This window comes from Cervus canadensis, chromosome 4 (genome assembly GCF_019320065.1).
Source record: "Cervus canadensis isolate Bull #8, Minnesota chromosome 4, ASM1932006v1, whole genome shotgun sequence".
Classification (NCBI taxonomy): Eukaryota; Metazoa; Chordata; class Mammalia; order Artiodactyla; family Cervidae; genus Cervus; species Cervus canadensis.
The window spans coordinates 43578800-43598024 of record NC_057389.1 but is presented as its reverse complement, the minus strand read 5'-3'; the positions used below and the strand labels follow the sequence as shown (position 1 = coordinate 43598024).

Here is a 19225-nt window from a genome sequence, read left to right as displayed (position 1 = left end):
CTTAGCCTAACCCCAATTATGTTAGCCAAGGTCCAATGAGAGGAGAGAGAAACCACCTGGTGATCTGCACATGGAACTTGAGTATAAAGAACTGTTCACTGAGACAGGAGATTGGAGTAGTGAAGGATAGGCCACTGCGAAGTAAAGAGAGCTCTAAATATGTTCTGGAGAATGTGGGAGTAGCAGGTATAGGAGCATTCTGTACCCTTGGCAGAGATAGAATTCCTAAGGAAGAGCTCCCTCCTGGGCTGAGATGGAGCGCTCAGGGGAGATCCTCACCTTCCCTCACCCACCTTTCCCCCCTTGCTGAGATCTTGGTTTTGTTTTGGAGGGAACAGGTGTGCTTACTGAACAGCAGAGAAGTAGCTCTGGTGCCACACCAGCGAACCTTGCTGGAGGAGGCTGTTGGTGGTGGGGTAAGCAGTTCACTGTGGGGTAAGCTGTTCTTGGAGAGGTGTCTCATGGAGCACATTCAGCTACCAAACTGCCCAAGGGAGTAGGTGTTAAGGGGAAGCTGCTGGTCACTGAAGCTGGATGACACAGAACGTGTGCTTGCTCCCAGAGCCTGGGCAGATCATCTGTCCCGTGGCCTGCCTTGCAAATACACCAAAACCAGGATGAAAACAAAAACAAAAAAGCCTTCCTCTTGTGTGTCTCTCTAGCATCTACTCAACATCTCTCTAGCATCTGCTGATCGCTGTTAACATGTTATCTGCAAGGGAAAAATGTTTTTTTAAGGGCCCAGATCCTTTTTTGCGCAGCTGTCAAAGAAGGTAGATTTGAAGTCAAGAGGCAAGAAATTGACCAGTGGCACAAGAATCTTTCTGAATTGGGACAGTTAATACAGTGCACACACTGGATTCTGTACTAGCCCCAGCAGGGTCTCTGGTTGCTCCTTATAATCAGGACGCCCCCCCCCACCCCCCGCCGAGGCAAAAATGTAAGAATATTCACACTAAGTGAATAAATGAAGCTTATTAAATAGCCTCATGTCCATTCAGGTCAGGTTTTGTCATTAAACGAGTTACAAAAAAAGCTTTTGGATTCTGAAATCGAAGCTAAGGGATTGTTGACCCATATTATTTTCATTACCTTTCTCCACATAGCAGCCAGAGTGGTCTTTTGGAAATGTGAATTGTGCTACTGGCTCTCCCGGGACCCATCAGTGGCTTCCTGTTGTTCTGAGATACAGATTCTGGGCCACCCTCCACACTGCCACCTCCGCCCTCCATTCTACTGACCTTGAACAAGCCACACATTCTCCTGCATAGAGCCTTTTCCACACGTCGTTCTCACTGCATGTCTTCCGGTTAAACTACCCCACCACACACACACACACACACACACACACACACACACACGCGCACACGCACAAACGGCTTGGTTAACACTGCCCCACCTGTGATGTCTCAGCTTCACATGTCCCAACCTCAGGGGAGCTTTCTGATCCAAAACCCCCACCACTCACCTGCACACCCACCAACTCGCACTCTACTCAAAACTTTTTTTCTTTAAAGGGTTGTAGTTTGTGATGATGAAAATAATAATTAGTGATTAGTGATTAATTAATACGTCTCCCTACCACACCATCTACATCCACCATCTCCCTACTACTATTACAATCTTGGACATGAGTTTGAGTAAACTCTGGGAGTCGGTGATGGACAGGGAGGCATGGTGCGCTGCAGTCCATGGGGTCGCAAAGAGTCGGACACGACTGAGCGACTGAACTGACTGACTACACCATTAGCACCCTGAGGACAGTGGCTGTGTGTTTTCTCCCTCATTATTTCATCCCCTGTACGTTCACACAGTGCCTGATGTGACATATGTGATCAGTGAGAAGATGAACAAGCAATCCTGGATTGAATCCTGAACTAGAAAAAAAATAGCATAAAGGGCATTATTTAGAACAATTGGCAAAATTTGGATATTGATTGTAGACAATAATGTTCTGTCAGTGTTAAATGTCCTGCTTTTGATGTCATTAGTCGTAGTAAATACACACCAAAGAATCTTGGAATCAAGGATTCTTATGTCTTCAACTTTCTCTCAGATGTTTCAGAAAAAAATTATGGATAGATAGGGAGAGGGGGAAAGAAAGGTAAGAAGAATGTGGGAAATATTGACAGCAAACATGGATGAAAGATTCACTGTGCATTTCTTCTCTGTAAATTTGAAAGTGTTTGACAACAAAACAAAACGTTTTTTAAAATGTGCTGAATAGAAATTAATGAACATAAGGGCAAAAGGATGCTAGGTGGAGGACCCCCTCCCCCCAAGTGTGAAGGCCAGAGGGCAGGAGTGGGGCTTGATCCCTTTAGGGAACTTTGAGGAGGCTTTGTAGCTGGACTGTGTACTGGGGCTGAGGAGGGACCAGGTAGGAAGGGAGCCGGAGCTCTCACCGGTCAGCCTGAGGGACTAGAGTGCTCAGCCCGTCAGCCCGCCTTCCCTTGAGTTGTCCACACCTTCCTCTCACCTCCCCCTCGACTTCCACGTGGAGACTACTGAGCAAAAGCCTGAAAGCATGAAACCTGGGTCTCCTATCTGATTTTTCTTTTAGTTTAGTAACAGTGAAGCTCTCATCCAAGTATGAGGATTACTCCTTCTCCCCTAAAACTGTGAATTTCCTGCTGTCTGCCTGTGTTGAACTCACCATGTGGTGCCTGTTTTGATTTCATATTACCGTATAACAAATTATCCCAAAGTGTGGTGGCTTAACACAACGCTGATTACCTCACGGCCTCTGGGGTTCAGGAGTTTGGGCTTAGCCGAGTGGTTCTGGCTCACCAGTTTGCAGTCAAGACGATAGCTGGGGCTGCAATCCCGTGAAGTCTTGACCGGGATTGAGAAGTGTGCTTCTGAGGTGGCTCATTCACCTGGCTGTTGTTGGGAGGCCTCAGCTCCTCCCCGCCTGTACCTCTCCATAAGGAAGCTTGGGTGTACTCACTGCATAGAAGCTTGCTTTTCCCAGAGCAGGTGTTCTGAGAGAGAGAGAGCAATCTGGAAGCCACGAACCTTCTATGACTTAGTCTCTGAAGTCACGCGTTGTCACTGACGCTTTATTCTCTTAGTGAGAATGAGTCAGTAAGTTCAGCCTACTTGCAAAGAGAGGAGAATTAGCCCCCGCCTTTTGAGGGGAGCATGAAAGAAAACTATTGTACAGTTCGTGAAGGCCCTACTGGGTGCTTGGCATTGTAGGTGGTTGAAGGGATCCAAGGCATGGATCATTCTCTCCTCTGGATGTTTTCATCTGTTTAGGGAAGTAAGATGTGCTCTGAAACTGGTCATAAGAACCAGGATATCCATGGCAAACGAAGTCAGAATTGATAGCAAAGCAGGGCCCTTTATAGCAGGTGACACCAGGCCTGGGCCTTCAGGGTGAACAGTAATTCCCTTGGTTCTTGACCCTGACGGTCAGCACCATTGTCCATTACAGAGAATACTGATGGTAGCATTTGGTATTTTCACCGTGATGGGCTCTGGGCCAAGCAGGACTGCCATATAGCACATCTCCATGTGTGAATAGCATTCCTTGGAACTGTGAAACGAGGCATTCCTGATGCTGAGTACCTCATTTATTGCTTTGAACATTCTTACAGTGTTATTGATATTATTCCCATTTTACAGATGACAAGGGTAAATTTAGAGAGATTAAATGACTTCTGTAAGATCATGCAGCTGTAAATGGCAGGGGGTTAAGACCACAGGCGCTGTAGGCTTAAATTCCAGCTCCCTTATTTTATAGCTTTAGAGCCTTAAGCAAGGGACTTTAACCTTCCTGTGTCTCAGTTACCTCATCTGTAATATGCGTATAAAACTATTTAATGTTCTCCACTCAGTGCCTGGCATGGGGTCAGTATTAGCTATCACTGCTCTCATTATCAGCTCAGATAGGCAGCTGTGCTGTCCTCAAGTTCTTCCCATTAGTTTGTTATAAAGGGTTGAGATGAGAAACGCAAGTGGTAGCTACAGCCACGCCCTCTTGTGCAGGGACCATGAATTTGAATGGAAAGCAACTTATCCGGGCTAAACATGCCAGCAGGGCTTAAGTGACTGTTTCCAATTTCCGCTTTATTTCCAGGATAAAGTGAATGCTTCAAGAGGAAAACCTGCCCACTGACTCCTCTGTGTCGGAGGAGGGCCAAGGGGTGGCGGAGCTGGGTTTAGAGGCTAAAATAGAGTTGGCAACTTTCTTGGGAAGTGCTTTCCCTGTTGAGAAGCAAGGAGCACTGTATTGGATCTAGGTCAGGATAAAAGTCTGTGCTATGTGCCCTTGAGCCAATTACTAAACCTTTCTGGGCTCCAAGGGACTCTTACTAGACGAGCTTGGCAACCTCTCCTCTCCAGGGTTCTCCATCAGCAAGAAGGTGGAGAGGGTGTTTTGAAACCCATATAACTCAGGTGCTAGCCGTTGGGACTCTTCATTTTCTTCCAAACAAGTCTGGAGGAATTGTGGGTACTTTAAGTACCTGCAATACAGAAAGGCTGTTTGATAGAAGTCACTCCCCCTACCACCCACACCCCTTTGCTAAAACATTCTGGAGAAAAATCAGTTTCAGTCTTAATTCTGAGGATCAAAACAGCTTCCAAACAAAATCAAGAACCAGGTGGATCTCCTTTTGAAAATCAAAACCTGATTCTGAACCTACGGGACTTATCTTTTAGAATTAACCTTTTTTTTTTTTTCCTTCTTTAATGATTTGACGTTTGTCTTCTGTGCCAGTTTGTTATGGAATTCATCCGAATGTTTCATTCACTGTGATCTCAGAAGCAGTGTGCGCTCACGCAACACCCCCCCACCCACCCCGCCCCGTGGGAACAGCAGAACCTAACTTTGAAAAAAAAGTCTTCCTCTTTTCATTTTCTCACTTTGGACTAAAGTGCTTCCTTTTTTGTAAACTTAAAAAAAGGCTAATTTTTTTCTTTTTAAAATTTGGATGTGCATAAACCAATTTTTAGAAAGATTACTGCACATCTCAGTGTCCATCACCCCCCTGAGGCTCTGAGTGAGTCTCTGAGTCATCTGGTAGCACAAAGTGATGGGCCAGGTGTCTGGAGTCTCCTCAGTGTCTCTCCTCCATTTTCTCCTTGTTAAATTGTACTGACGGTGAGATGAAAGGGGGAGAGGCTGAGGGGAGAGGAGGAGGAGGAGGAGGAAGTGAAAATGTCAGCCAGGAGCCTGGGGCTGTCAGCGATTTCTGCTCCCCAGCTGTCTGACCAAAGAGCAATTACCTAAGCTTGGAGCCCTCGTCCCGTCTCTGAAACGGGGATAATGACAGCAGTTGCTGTGTCTCAGGGCTGTGGCCATGATTACCTGAGGAAATGTATGTGGGAAAAATTCGTGATAAATGCCGTTATACTCTTGTTGGTGCTGAAATAGGATCGTGTACATGTGTAACTTGTGTGATTTTAAAAAATATATTTTTCAAGGGTTGCTTTTATTTGTAGAAACAGAGTTTGAGTCAGAAGGGAACCTTAGGAATCTCTCAGTAGGATGTCTCACCCCGGGGAGGCGTCCTCTCCGAAGCAGCCTTCAAAGGTAGTCGTCTGGTCTTTGCTTGAATAGCTCCAGGGACGTGGAGGTCACCACCTCTCCCTTTTCTTCGTTCTCTTCATCACCCCAGTGCTTTCATTCTTCCAAATACAGGATAGGCAAGTGATTTTTCTTTTCCCTAAGATAGACAGCAGAAGAATAATGTCACGGTTAAAAATGAATGAGCGTGCCGTGGCATGCATTATGTAGATCTGCCGTCTTTACACATGGCTGCTGCAGGTATATTCGCTGCTCCCTAAACCATCTGAATTGCTTGTTTGGGGGGATCTGGTGTTATCTTTACCAGAAGCTACTCAGTTATGAGGACTAAGCCTCGCAGCTGGCGGAGTTCCGAGCAAGGCCCCCTTTGCTTTGAATTCCTTTCTTTTTTTCAGCTGGGGGTTTTTCTAGCTCTAGGTAGATACAGATTTATCTGAGAAGTACAGTGTGTGGCAGTAATGGTTACTCTCTCTCCTTTCCCTCTTCACTTTTTCCTCTGAAATAGGAAAACAGGGAACACTTGGTGGATAGCCCCTTGGTCTCAGGCCTGCTTCTGCCACTAGTGTTTTCAGGCCTTTCTGTTTAGGATGTAATGATGAGGACGCATGGGCCGGAGCTGGGACCACCTTCAGAGATCATCTCCAGCCAGCGCTTTGCAAACTGTGGAAGTCCACCTGGGTGCTTCAGGCATTCGGTAAACATTGTTTCAAATTGTCTTGATTGTTTTTAAAGCTGTAATAATACGGGGAAAAAAAAAAAAACCCACTCATTTGTGTTTTATACTACCTTTTTTCATGTACAAGGTTACCAGCTTATTCTTCCAACATCTGTTTAATTGAAGAGAATCCTGACATTGTAGGGCAGGTTGTGTTAAAAAAAAAAAAAAAAAGTCATCTACTATCCATTACATCAGAAAAGTTTTCTCAACATTGGGAAACTAAAGTGAAACAGAGAAACGGTTCTTTGAGGCAGGTGTAAGCTGCAAGCTGTTGCCTCTTAACTCCTGAGGTCAAATTATTTGTATTGATCCAAACCTCATTTGTCCTCACTGGTTAACTTCACGGTAAAAAAAATGCTGTTAACTTGAAAATTTTAAGTTTATGATACTAAAATGTAAATTCCTGGCTTAGACTTTACTCACTGAAAACCTACCACCCTTTCAAAAAACATAGAACTGGCATCCCTTAGTGGAGTTTGGGTTCTCTTTTAGTCCATCATCACTTACTTATTTAAAATTGGGTCCCAGGTAGGTTGGATAACTACATGATACTTACATTAGAAGACCTGCCTGTTGGCAGCTACATTTATATTTTCATGTTCATGTCCAGGCTACTCATTTTCACTTGTGAGTGGACCCTGGCAGATTTTTCCTTTCTAAATTTTGTTGACCTCTGAAAGAGAAAAATTCCCCTCTCCTGTCCTCATGGATGAGAAATTCTTTCCTCTGTCCAGCACCAGGTGGTGAGGCTTTAGTTATAAGTTTTACCTCCTGTCCCAGTTTCTTTCCCATGCACTCAGAGCCCTGTTGGGCAGTTTGCCCTTAAAAGCCACTCCAGCAGCCATGGAGCACCTAGGATGAGGACTAGATCATGCCCAGGCCTCCTGGAGGCTGAGCAACCCCATTTCCTCCCTCTTCCTGCTCTCACTGGGTCACTTTCCCCACCTACTGGTCTGTCAGACCTCCCTGCTCTCACTCCTCTCCTTCCCAACCTTTGTGAACCGCAGTGGCTCTGCATCCCAGTGATCTGATGGAGCCCACGGTTTGTATATTCTGTGAGCCCTGAGGAAAACGAGGCTTTCACCAGCCTTCCTGCTCACAGGGTGTGTGGCAGGGGCAGGGGCAGTGGGGGTGGAGGGCCTGCCGCCTCTCCCCTTGGGGTTGGTGTCTGTGCTCCTTAACGTTTCCGCACCCCAGCCTTGTCTATTGGCATGTCTGTCCCCCTCCTTTCTCATGCCAGCAAAGCCGGTAGGAGATGGAGAGAGTTCCAACTTGCCTTCTAAATAAATAAAATCAGTGAAAGTTCCCACAGTTAGTTCCACAGTCAGTGCATCCCTCCTTCCTTCCCCCCCACCCCCGCATCAAAACAGATCTGGTTAGGGGGCCTCTCCCTCCAATATCACCTCTTCCTCTAGCAAATCACAGCTCAGCAGGCATAAGTGCCTGGATTTTAATTTTGGCTCTGTCATTTGTTATGGTTGTGTGAAACCTCAGGTAAGTTGGTTGATCTTTTTGAGCCTCAGTTTTTTCCCCTGTGAAATGGAAATAGTTACCACTGTCATAGACATGCTGAAGGTCATCGTGAGACCGTGCAGTCAGGAGGGCTGTGCCTGGCCCTTTGTAAGGGCTCAAAAACAGCTGTTAACTTTTTGGTGATGGTTAGCCTCTGGAGCCTGTTTTCCTTTCTACTAATAAACTGCCCAGTTTTAATTTACCTGTTTTACGCTGGATAGAAATGTTGGGGGTGAGGCTGGAAGAAAGGGAAGCATGCCACGGGCTTTGTCTCCTCTGCTCCTTCTGCCACCTCCCTTCCCTGTCCTGGCCTGGCCCTCCTGTTTGATCAGGAGCAAGGCGGTCCCACCTCCCACAAGCAGAGCAGGGCCTCGGCTGTGCACTGGCTGCACATTCAGCCCTCTTGGAACGGGCGTTTTCAGCCAATGTTTCCTAGCAGGCTCTGGGTATCTTCTCCCTCCCCACCTTGTAGGTCCCTTCTCTGATTTCAAAAGCCCTCCCAGGACTTCACGATGAAACACTTCCACCCTGGGCAAATCGTTTTCATTGAATTCTCCAGTTCGCTGTCTCCAGCGCTGAAGAGAGACATTTTAATTAATTACAGTCCCCGTGGGCTCAGGGATCAATAGCAGTAAAGAGCCATGGGATGAATTCCTAGCCTCCGCTGTTTCCAGCTCTCTCGTTGACCTTGTACCAGTTGTTCCAGTCCCCTGGGTCTCGGTTTACACCCTTCTAAAGTGGGAGTGCTTTTTTTCCTGGAGCACCGGGAGCCTCCAAAAAGGTGTGGTGAACGGAAGCTTGTAAACTGTAGAGTGCAGGCCACAAATAAATGATTACTGAGATTGTATTTATATTTGCATCAGGGATGATTCTCTTCTGAGCCATTTCTAGAACTTTCTGGCTTTTGCCTCTTGATGCCTCAAGTCCAACTGGCAGTTTTCTGAGCCTGAGAGAAACAAGCAGCCCAGGCAGAATAAGGCAGGCGGGTGTGTAGAGAGGGTCCTGCTCTCCCAGCCCTAAGTTTCTCCTACAGGCAAGAGTGATCATACTGGTGGGACGTGGGATAAGAAGCCAAAGTCTGGGATTTTCCTGAGAGTCCTGGTCCCTGACCTTTCTGACAGTCACTGCTCTGGCCACTTCTGGCACCGAGACTTCCCAGTCACCAGCAAAGCCTTGTTTATTGCAGCCTCCTCTTCCTGCACTGTATTCTACACACAGCAGCCAGAGTGATCTTTCTGACGACATTCAAATCAGGTCCTGTCCCTAACCCTGCTCTGAGCGCTCCCACGGCTTCCCACAGCCTTCAGGATAAAATCCCCAGTTCTTGGTGTGGCGGCCCAGGCCCTGCATCCCCTGGCTCTGTCAGCTTCTCCAGTCACCATCTCCTGCTGTCCCTCTGCCGGCTCCCTGGGGTCCAGCATAGCCCACCCAGTTCCCAGACACACGTTCCCCACCTAGCCCCCAGGCCTTGGACATGCTACTGGTTGGAAATGCCTCTAGCAGGTCCTCCACATGCTTCAGGTCTTTGCTGAGATGTCACTTCCCCCAGCAGACCTCCCTGACCTCCCTGTCCTCCTCAGTCTGGGTAGGTTCCCCTGGCACCCTGAGCTGGTAGATGTCGTGGCCCCATCTGTATCCCAGGACAGTCGTCCCTTTCCTTGACAGTTTCCTTTCCCCTTGCCTACCCCCTCCTCCCAGGGCGTGAGTCCCTTGAGAGCTGTGCATGTGTGACTCGGTGACCCCGGCCCCCGGTGTGCCTCCTGCCAGAGTGCGTGCCAAATGATGGAGTCAAGAGTCGACTTAGAATGTGACCATTGGATGAGAAATCTGGAGGAACGGGATCCCCTGACCACTTGTCAGGCTCCGTCTTCCTGACCCACCCCAGCCCAGATGTGGAATTTCTGTGGGAGTGCCAGGAATCTGCATGCTTAACAAAGCACACACCCAAGTGCTTCTGATGCAAGTTTGAGGTCCTCCTAGCGATCGGGTTTTTTTGCATTTTGCAAAACAGAAAAGTGAGATCCAGAGACAGATAGTCAGTGACTTCGGCAAGATTCAGTCCCCACCCCAACCCTCCCTTGTCTCTCAGTCTCTCTCTCTCTCTCTCACACACACAATTTCTGTAAGCTGAAGTAGGTCCAGTACGTTTTTCACTCCCAAAATGCTGATCTTCAGGAAAGCCACGGGAAGCACCCGAGAGGGAATTTTTGTCTTTTGTCCCTATTCTTGCCTTAGATCTAAACTAAGAAAACTTGGCATGTTTTTATTTTCTTTCCATAAAAAGTACCTACCTCAGAATATGGGCTACTTATTTTTAAAATTTGAAACAATTACTTTCACTCCAAGATGTGTGTAATTTTTTTAAAACATAGGAAATCCCTGAGGTTTCATTTTTCCTTTTCAGAAGTGATTTGTAAGAGAGTACAAATTATCCTGCCTGACGCCTATTTTTATCCACGTGGGGATGCTGAGAGTGAACGGGGAGGACATATTTACTGTTGCTTAGAGTACCCGGTGACGCTGCCTCTCTTTAAAGCTCACTAGAGAGAAGCCGTGTAGCAGCAACTTGTGTTTGTAATTCATTCGACCTGCTCATTAGGACAGAACAGGGAGGAAGACTCCACCACGTGGGACAGATAAAGTGGAGCCTGTTTAGAGGAAAGCCCTGGAGACACCAGGAAATGAGGAAGGGCTAAAGAAGCTGGACTTTCAGGTTTTCATAGAAGAAACTGAGGGGCTGGGATGGAGGGAGAGGGCGTGAAAGAAAGCAGAACCCCGGCCGAGGGTGGGAAAGTCCTCCCGCTGAGGATCGGGAAGGACTCTCTAGTAGTGAAATCCTGCCAGCTAGTGTCCTTAAAAGTAATGAGTTTTCTCATCAAGAGAAATTTTCCAGGCTGGGGCCATCTTATGGGCCTGTCACAGAGTATCTTGGCTGAGGGCTGGTCTGCACTAGATTAAGTCCAGGTCCCCTTCTTGCTGACTGGAGAGCAGATCCACTGCACGCAGATCCACACAGAGAGCCCCGTAAGGGGAGGGTTCCCAGGTGGAGGCTGTGGGCAAGTGAGAAGGGGGCTCGTTCTTCAGCTCCAGCTGATTGCTTGGGAATGTGAGCCCCATGAGGCCAGATCTTCAGGTTTTTCAAGAAAAGACAGACTTCTAGATTTTTTAGATGGACTCTCCTAAGTTTTAAATATCGTGTGAGCCAAATAAAGCCATCTGTGCCTGCTGGGTCTGGGCCATGCCTTGTCAGTGTGACCCCTCTGTTCCAGGATTCTCAGAGTTACATGAAGTTCAGTCTTTGGGGAACAGGTGGGTGTGAATTGAATGAGGAGAGAAGGGTAAGAACTATCTCTCCAGCCAGCAGATGGGGAAACAAGGACATCTGGAGTTTAAGGGGCTTCTTAAACCCAGAGAGACCTAGGGCAGGGTAGTAAAGTTGAGGGCTAGAATTGGCTGAGGCAGGGTGGATGCACAGTGAGGAGTGCAGTTTCCTGTCTTGCCTATTCTGACGTTTCACTTTTAGGCTTTTCTCTTAAAATGACATTTGATGAAGGGGGTACTGGGAGGGTGACTACTTCCTGAGGGTGGAGCTGGAGCAGGGAATCCAGCCTCCCAGTGGCCGGTCCTTCTCCGTCCGGCATCCTCCACCGGCACCACAGGCTTTAAGCTGACGGTGAGTGGCGCCCCCTGAGGTTGTGCTGTCCTCGGTCTGCACGTTTGTGCCTGGAGCCACGTGGAAACTCCGCTTCTCTCCTCCACGGATCTGTGTCTTTAGGCCTCCAGCCAGGGCTGACATCTCCATTATAACTGCTTTTGGGTGAAGGCATCGGGGTACCCAAATATCTCTTTCGAAACACACGCAGGAAAAGAAGAAAGGCCACAGGAATGCAACCTGACATCTGTCTCAGGCTCCAAGTATTGGACTGCCAGGGACTTGGGCACTGAATAAATTAACTTTGCCATGAAGCCAGCCTCAAAAAGCCAGTCGTATCCAAACCACATTTATGGTGCTCCCCGCTGCAATCCGAGGCCTGTCTGCCTCACTTCCTGCCTCTCTTTATGCTGAGACAGCACTTGCAGGGGCGGCTTTCAGACCAAATTCAGGCTTTGCTTACTTGGCCAGTGAGTGACTGGCTTGCTTTATTTTGTTGTTGTTGTCATCTTTGTTTTAAGTAAAGTGTTTTAAGTATCAGTACTTTTTTCATACAAGTTTGTTGTATAAAGTACAGTAAACTGCCCACTTTAAAAGTGTATCACTTGATCAGTTTTAACATACATATATATCTGTGAAATAATCACCACAATCATAATAAACATTTCTATCATCCCCCAACAGGCTCTAACCTGTCTCTCCCTCTGTCTCCATGAAATCACTGACCTGCTTTCTTTCTCTCAAGATGAGCCTGCTTTTTCTAGAAATTTATGTAGAAGGACTTAGACAGTTTGTGTTCCTTTTGCCTGGTGGGTTTTTTTTTTTTTTTTCTTTCCTTTTTACTAATCATGATGATACGGAGATTCATCCATGTTCTTGTGTGTATCCATGGCTTGTTCCTTTGTATTACTAAGTAGTATTCCAGTGCACATTGTCATTTGTTTAGTCCATTCACCTGTAGACAGACATTTGAATTGTTTCTAGCTTTTGACTAGTATAAATTTAGCTCTTTTGTTTTTTGGGGGGGAGGGGCTTGGTTTTTTTTTTAATTAATTTTTATTAGAGTATAGTTGTTTTATAGTGTTGTATTAGTCTCTACTGTACTGCAAAGTGAATCAGCTACATGTATACATATATCCCCTCTTTTTTGATTTCCTTCCCATTTAGGTCACTACCGAGCATTGAGTAGCTTTCCCTGAGCTGTATAGTAGGTTCTCATTAGTTACCTGTTTTGTGCAAAATATCAATACTGTATATATGTCAACCCCAATCTCCCCATTCATCCCATCCCCACCCAAATCTAGCTCTTGAACATTTGTGTACTAGTCTTTGTGTGGATATGTATTTTTGTTTTCTTGAGTAAATACCTACAAAAGCAAAAGGTGTATGTTTAATTTGTTAAAAAACTACCAAACAGTTTTCCAAAGCAGTTGTCCCATTTTGCATTCCCACATCACTGCATGAGAGTTCTAGTTGCTCAGCATCCTGGACGGCATCTGGAATGGTAGGTCTTATTTGAGCTCTTCTCGTGGTTGTGAAGAAATGAAATATACTTTCCTCACGTGTAATTTGCTTGCTTTCGTGAAGAACATTTCTTCATGTGTTTTTTGACCATTTTGTATGTTTTGTGAAATGTCTATTAAAATCTTTTGCCAATTTTTAATTGAGTTGTCTTATTGAGTTTTAAGAGGGTTTTCAAAAATATATATATTCTATTGTACAAGTCTTTTATCTGATATATGTTTTGTGAATATATTCTCCCAGTCCTTGACTGTGCCTTTTTGCTTTCCTAATAAGGGAAATTATCATCTAGTAAAGTCTGGAGCCGGAGAAGGCAATGGCACCCGACTCCAGTACTCTTGCCTGGAAAATCCCATGGATGGAGGAGTCTGGTAGGCTGCAGTCCATGGGGTTGCTAAGTCAGACACGACTGAATCGACTTAGCAGCAGCAGCAAGGTCTGGAGTATGTGGAGTTTCCAGGGATAAGAAAGACATTGAATAGTTAACAAATTCAGTAAACCCTAATGCTTCTATAGAACCTTAATGTGGCCCCAACATGAAATGAAAGCTAATTTAATATCACATCAATTCTTTTCTTTTTAATAATTTTATTTATTTTTGGCTGTGCTGGGTCTTTGTTGCTGGGCTGGCTTTTCTCTAGTCGTGGCAAGGAGGGTGCTAATTTCTAGTTGAGGTGCATCAGCTTCTCATTGCAGTGGTTTTTCTTGTTACAGAGCACAAGGCTTTAGAGCGTGGGCTCCGTAGTTGTGGCACAGGGGGCTTAATTACCCTGTGACAAGTGGGATTTTCCCGAATCATCAGGAATCAAACCCATGTCTCCTGCGTTAGAACACATGTGTTCTGATAATAATTATTGTTATATGCTATGTGCTTTAGGGGCATGGAAAATAGGTATTAATGTTTGCAGTGGTCAGGCTTGTTTTTTTTGTGGGTGTGAAAGTCTTAGTTAAACACAGATCCTCAGGCTCAGCCTGGCAGGGAGGTTACAGCTTAGCCACTACCAGTGACAAGAGGAAGTTGTGAGAATGTCATGGCTTTTTTCGTCATGTTTATCACTAATCAGGTCCGTCATCTGCGTGATTTTGTCTTTTGTCAAGCATACCTATAAATTAAACACCAAAACAGGAAAAAGAAAAAGAGCAAAGCTTAGTATGTAAGATGAAGAGACCCAGGTTTGGGAAGATCCCTGGTTTGGGAAGATACCCTGGAGAAGGAAATGGCAACCCACTCCAGTACTCTTGCCTGGAAAATTCCATGGATGGAGGAGCCTGGTAGGCTACAGTTCATGGGGTCGCAAAGAGTTGGACACAACTGAGCAACTTCACTTTCTTTCCCTTTCATTTTAGTGGCATGCTCTCACTCAGTCTTCAGAACAGTCCTCTGATACAGATTTTCCCCACTTTTCAGATGAAGAAGCTGAAGCTTAGGAAAGTTAAGTAACTTATCTAGTTCATACAGCTAGGACATGGCAGACCTAGATTCACTCCCAAGTCTATCTGACTCCAAAGTCTGTGTACCTAACCTTAGGCTAATTTGCCTCCCAAATAGAGCATAAGATAGGATGTGTTAAGATTCATCAGAGTTGTAAATAGAGTGTTTTAGAATAAGAAGTGAAAAATCTTCCTTTTGGCTCTGCATCAGAAAGCACCTTGGAACAGTTCACATTTGATTTGGGCCTTGAATAATGTCCCCAGCCTCTGTAACAAAGATGGTAGAATGACACTTGAAGGGAACAGTGTAAGACAAGACTCAGAGGTGAGAACCATCCTGGGATCTATTGACTAAAGCCTAGTATTCTTCAAGAAGAATGGTGAGAGAAAGGGTCATGAACATCAGTCTGTAAAAGGCCTTGAAAATCAGGCTAAGGTGTTTTGAATTTGATTCTGGAAGGCAGTTGTGACCATTGAATCATTTGAGCAGTAGGGTGGCAGGTAGTCTTTTCACGGCAGCCGTGTATCATGATGGGATGACGTCTAGGTGGACAAGGATGTAGAAAAAGGACAGAGCAGTTGAAGACCTTGCCATCTCTACTGTAGGTACTGAGGGCTGCAGCTAGGGCATTAGCCATAGAAATGGACAGGAAGGGATAATTACATAATTCAAAACTGGAAGCTACCTCCCATCCATACATGATTTTTATCCTGTTAACTTTTCTATAATCTGGGATTAATCTGACTCAGCCCCTAGTTGCCTCCTTCTTCTTTGTCCATCTGTATTTCGAGTACTTCATTGCTCCCAGACAGTGGCCAGAGAAAAGAGAGAAACTCGATTTGTCCTGTCTATAATTTGTTGGCTAATCTGATAAATGAAGTGGTGCCTGAGTTCCTGGAGAAGGCTGAAACTTTTGACCAAAGTGAAGTTTCATGTTGTTCATACATTCCTTTATTCATTCAGCTAACAGTATTCATTCATTTACCATTCCAATGTGTTTTGTCCAAAATCAAGTAGTTCTCCAGTTTTTAGTGGCACTGACTGAGTGTCCTACAAATTTAACTCAATTCTGATACTTTTCTACCCAGAGTTAGTGTCAGATACCACAGGTTAAGGACTCAGTCCCACAAGACTACCCCACTTCAGATGCCAGTCACAAATCCCGGTTGTCATCTGTTCTTCTGGCTGTCTGGGTATAAATCAGAGGTTCCCACAGCTCCTTCCCCTCATTCAATTAGTTTGCTAGAGGAGCTCACAGAACTCAGAGAAATGTTTACTTATATTTACCAGTTGATTATAAAGTATATTATAAAGGATACAGAAGAATAGCCAGATGAAGAGGTATATAGGGTGAGGTCCAGAAGGGTCCTGAGAGGAACTATGGTGAACCACCCTTCTCTCATGTCTGCCAACCCCCAGAAGCTCATCAAATCTTATATAAGAGTTTCTGTAGACATTAATCTGTAACACCCCTCTTCTCCTTCCCAGAGGTCCTTATGACCAGTCCCATCCTAGGACCATCTGGGATGAGGGTGGGGGGTCACCTTATTAGCATAAACTCAAGTGTACTCAGAAGGGCTTCTTATGAATGATGAAGGACAATCCTATCACTCTGGAGAAATTACAAAGGTTTTAAGAGCTTTGTGCCAGGAACCTGAAACAAAGACCAAATATACTTCTTCTTAAAACACAACCATCCATTCATCCAAACATTTACTCATTCAGCAAACTCTCAGTCATTTGAGATATATATATATATATATAATTTTTTTTATTATTGGAGTATATTTGCTTTACAATGTGTTAGTTTCTGCTGCACAATGAAGTGAATCGGTTGTATGTATACATGTGTCCCCCCCCTTTTGAACCTCCCTCACACCTTCACTGTCAATCCCACCTCTCTAGGTCATCACAGGGCACTGAGCTGGGCTTCCTGTGCTTAATAGTGGGTTCCCACTAGCTGCCTGGCTTCCCTGGTGGCTCAGATGGTAAAGAATCTGCCTGCAATATGGGAGACCTGGGTCCAATTGCTGGGTTGGGAAGATCCCCTGGAGGAGGGCATGGCAACCCACTCCAGTGTTCTTGCCTGGAGAACCCCCAAGGACAGAGAAGCCTGGTAGACTGCAGTCTGTGGGGTTGTGAAGAGCTGGACACTACTGAGCAGCTAAGTACAGCCCAGCACTAGCTGTTATACATGGCAGAGTATATATGTCAATCCTGATCTTTCAGTTTGTCCCACCCTCCCCTTCCCTGCTGTGTCCACGAATCCATTCTCTATGTCTGTGTCTCTATTCCTGCCCTGGAAATCAGTCATTTGATGTTTATCAAAGTGTCTAATATGAGCCAGGTGCTATGTTAGGTGGTGAAGATACAGTGGACAACACAGCCTCTGTCCACAAGAAGTTTATATTTTAGTGGAAAATTATTTCTGCCATCTTCTTCTGGGCTTTGTTATTATCTCACCTTTTCATGTATTTCCCACCCCCCATCTTTTCTTGCTTTCTTTTGAATTTTTTTTTTTCTCAGTTGTCTCACCTTTTCATGTTTTTTTCTTCCCTGTGTTTTGTCTTGCCTTCTTTTGAATTTTTTTCTCATTTTATTTTTTTCTTCTCTTCTAAGAAAGTTCAGTGCTCTGTTTCTACACTTTGGTTAGTAAATCAAGAAATTTTAACCTGTATTTTGAGTCTAAAATTAATTGATATACTTACCCTACTTCCAGTCAATACAGGGATCTTAGTGAACCCAACTTTGATCACTGCCTTCCTTCTCTGACTTAGCTGTTATGGGTGTCATTATTATTTTTAATTACATAAGACTGTAATCTTATTGTTTATACAAAAGCTTCAAAATGGAATCCATTTCCTTCTACCTGAAGCATATTCTTTTGAATTTAAGTAAGGGTGTCTTGATAGCAAATTCTAGGTTTTGCTTGGGAATATCTTTTGAACATGAGTTTGAGTAAACTCTGGGAGTTGGTGATGGACAGGGAGGCCTGGCTTGCTGCAATTCATGGGGTCACAAAGAGTCGGACACGACTGAGCGACTGAACTGAACTGAACTGAACTGATCTTTATTTTGCTCCTGTCCTTGCTGGACATGTAATTCTGTTTGATAGTTGTTTACTGTCATGTATTCTAAACATTATATACTGACTTCTAGATTCTTTTACAGCTGTTGAGAAGTCAGGGGTCATATAATGATTATTCCTTTACATTAAAACTATCTTTTTCTGGCTGCTTTTAAGATTCCTGTCTCTTTTTGAGGCTCTGCAGTTCTGTATGATGTAGATTTTTAGAAACAGCTTTATTAAGATATAATTGGCATAGAGTAAATTGCACATGTTTAAAGTGTATAATTTGGTAAGTTTTGACATATGTATATACTTGTGAAACCATTACCGCATCAAGATAATGAACATATCCATCATTCCCCAAAGTTTCCTCTGTCCCTTTGTGTTTGTAACCCTTCCATCCTATCCTTTTCCTTCCTCCTCTGTTCCCCAGGCAACCACTGATCTGCTTCCTATCACTATAGACTAGTTTGTATTTTATAGAATTTTGCACAAATGGAGTCGTCAGTATATACTCTTTTTTAGTTTTTTATTTTAAGCTGGCTTCTCTCACTGAGTATAATTATTTTGAGATTCATCCTTGTAGCATATATAATATTTTTTTTCCCTTTTTATTGATTGGTGATATTCCTTTGCATGGATATGCTGCTGTTTGTTTATCCATCTGTCTGTTAGTGAATAGTTGTGTTATTTCCACTTTGGGACTAGTACAGAGGTTTTGTGAACCTCTTTGATGTTCAAGTCTTTGTGTAGGCATATGCTTTTATTTCTCTTAGATAAATATGTAGGAGTGGAATGGTTGGATTATATGTCAGGTGTGTTCTTTTGGCTCCCCCATGTCCATGGGTTCCATATCTGTGGATTCGATTCAACCAACTGGATTGAAAACAATTTTTTTAAAAAATTTCAGTAAGTTCCGAAAAGCAAAACTTGAATTTGCCACAGGCTGGCAAATATTTACATAACATTTACAGTGTTTTCAATATTAGGTATTATAAATAATCTAGAGATAATTTAAAGTATAGGGGAAGATACTATACTATTTTATAGAAGGAACTTGAGCATCCATGGATTTTGGTATCCTTAGGGAATCCTGGAACCAATTCCTCACAGATACTAATGCTCTACTTTATTTAGTTTCATAAAAATTGTGGTGGTTCCAATTTAAGTTTCCAGCAGCAGCATTTGAGAGTTTCAGCACCTTCACATCCCTCTCAACACTTAGGATGATCTGTCTTCTCAATTTTAACCATTCTAATAGGTGAGTAATAGTATCTCGTTGTGGTTTTAATTTGTATTCCTCTGATAACCAGTGATGCTGAGCATCTTTTCATGTGCTTATCTTCCCTGTGTATATCTTTTTGGTAATGTGTCTGTTTAAATCTTTTGCACATTCTTAAAATAAAAAAAAAAATAAATAAAATAAAAAAAAATCTTTTGCACATTCTTTTAAAAATGGGTTGTTTGATCTCTCATTATTGAACTTTGAGAGTTCTTTATATTCTGGGTACCAGTTCTTTATCAGATATATAGTTTGCAGTGTTTACTCCAATCTGTGGAAGGAGTGGTAGAAGTTTTAAATTTTGATCCAGTTTGATTTATTAATTTTTTTATAAATCATATTTTTGTCATATCTAAGAAATATTTGCCTAACCCAAAGTCACAAAAATTTTTTTTCTTAGATTTCCTTCTGGAAGTTTTTTTTTTTTTTTTAATAGTTTTGGTTTTTAAATTTAGAGCTATGATGTATTTTGAGTTAATTTTTATATGTAGTGTGAATATGA

At 44.0% G+C, this 19225-nt stretch overlaps 1 protein-coding gene across 2 annotated transcripts in view; it reads left to right on the top strand.

Moving 5' to 3' along the window:
• The window catches only part of GALNT10 (polypeptide N-acetylgalactosaminyltransferase 10), a 215832-nt gene that overhangs the window by 15741 nt on the left and 180866 nt on the right, over positions 1–19225 (top strand). The window contains exon 1 of one of the 2 annotated variants that reach the window (XM_043464893.1): positions 5906–6230. The exons of the other annotated variant lie outside the window; for it this stretch is intronic. Coding sequence (XP_043320828.1) covers positions 6129–6230 — 102 coding nt within the window. The 5' untranslated portion in view covers positions 5906–6128. Of the gene's footprint in view, positions 1–5905; positions 6231–19225 lie in introns of those variants that run through there. 2 annotated transcript variants of the gene reach the window in all.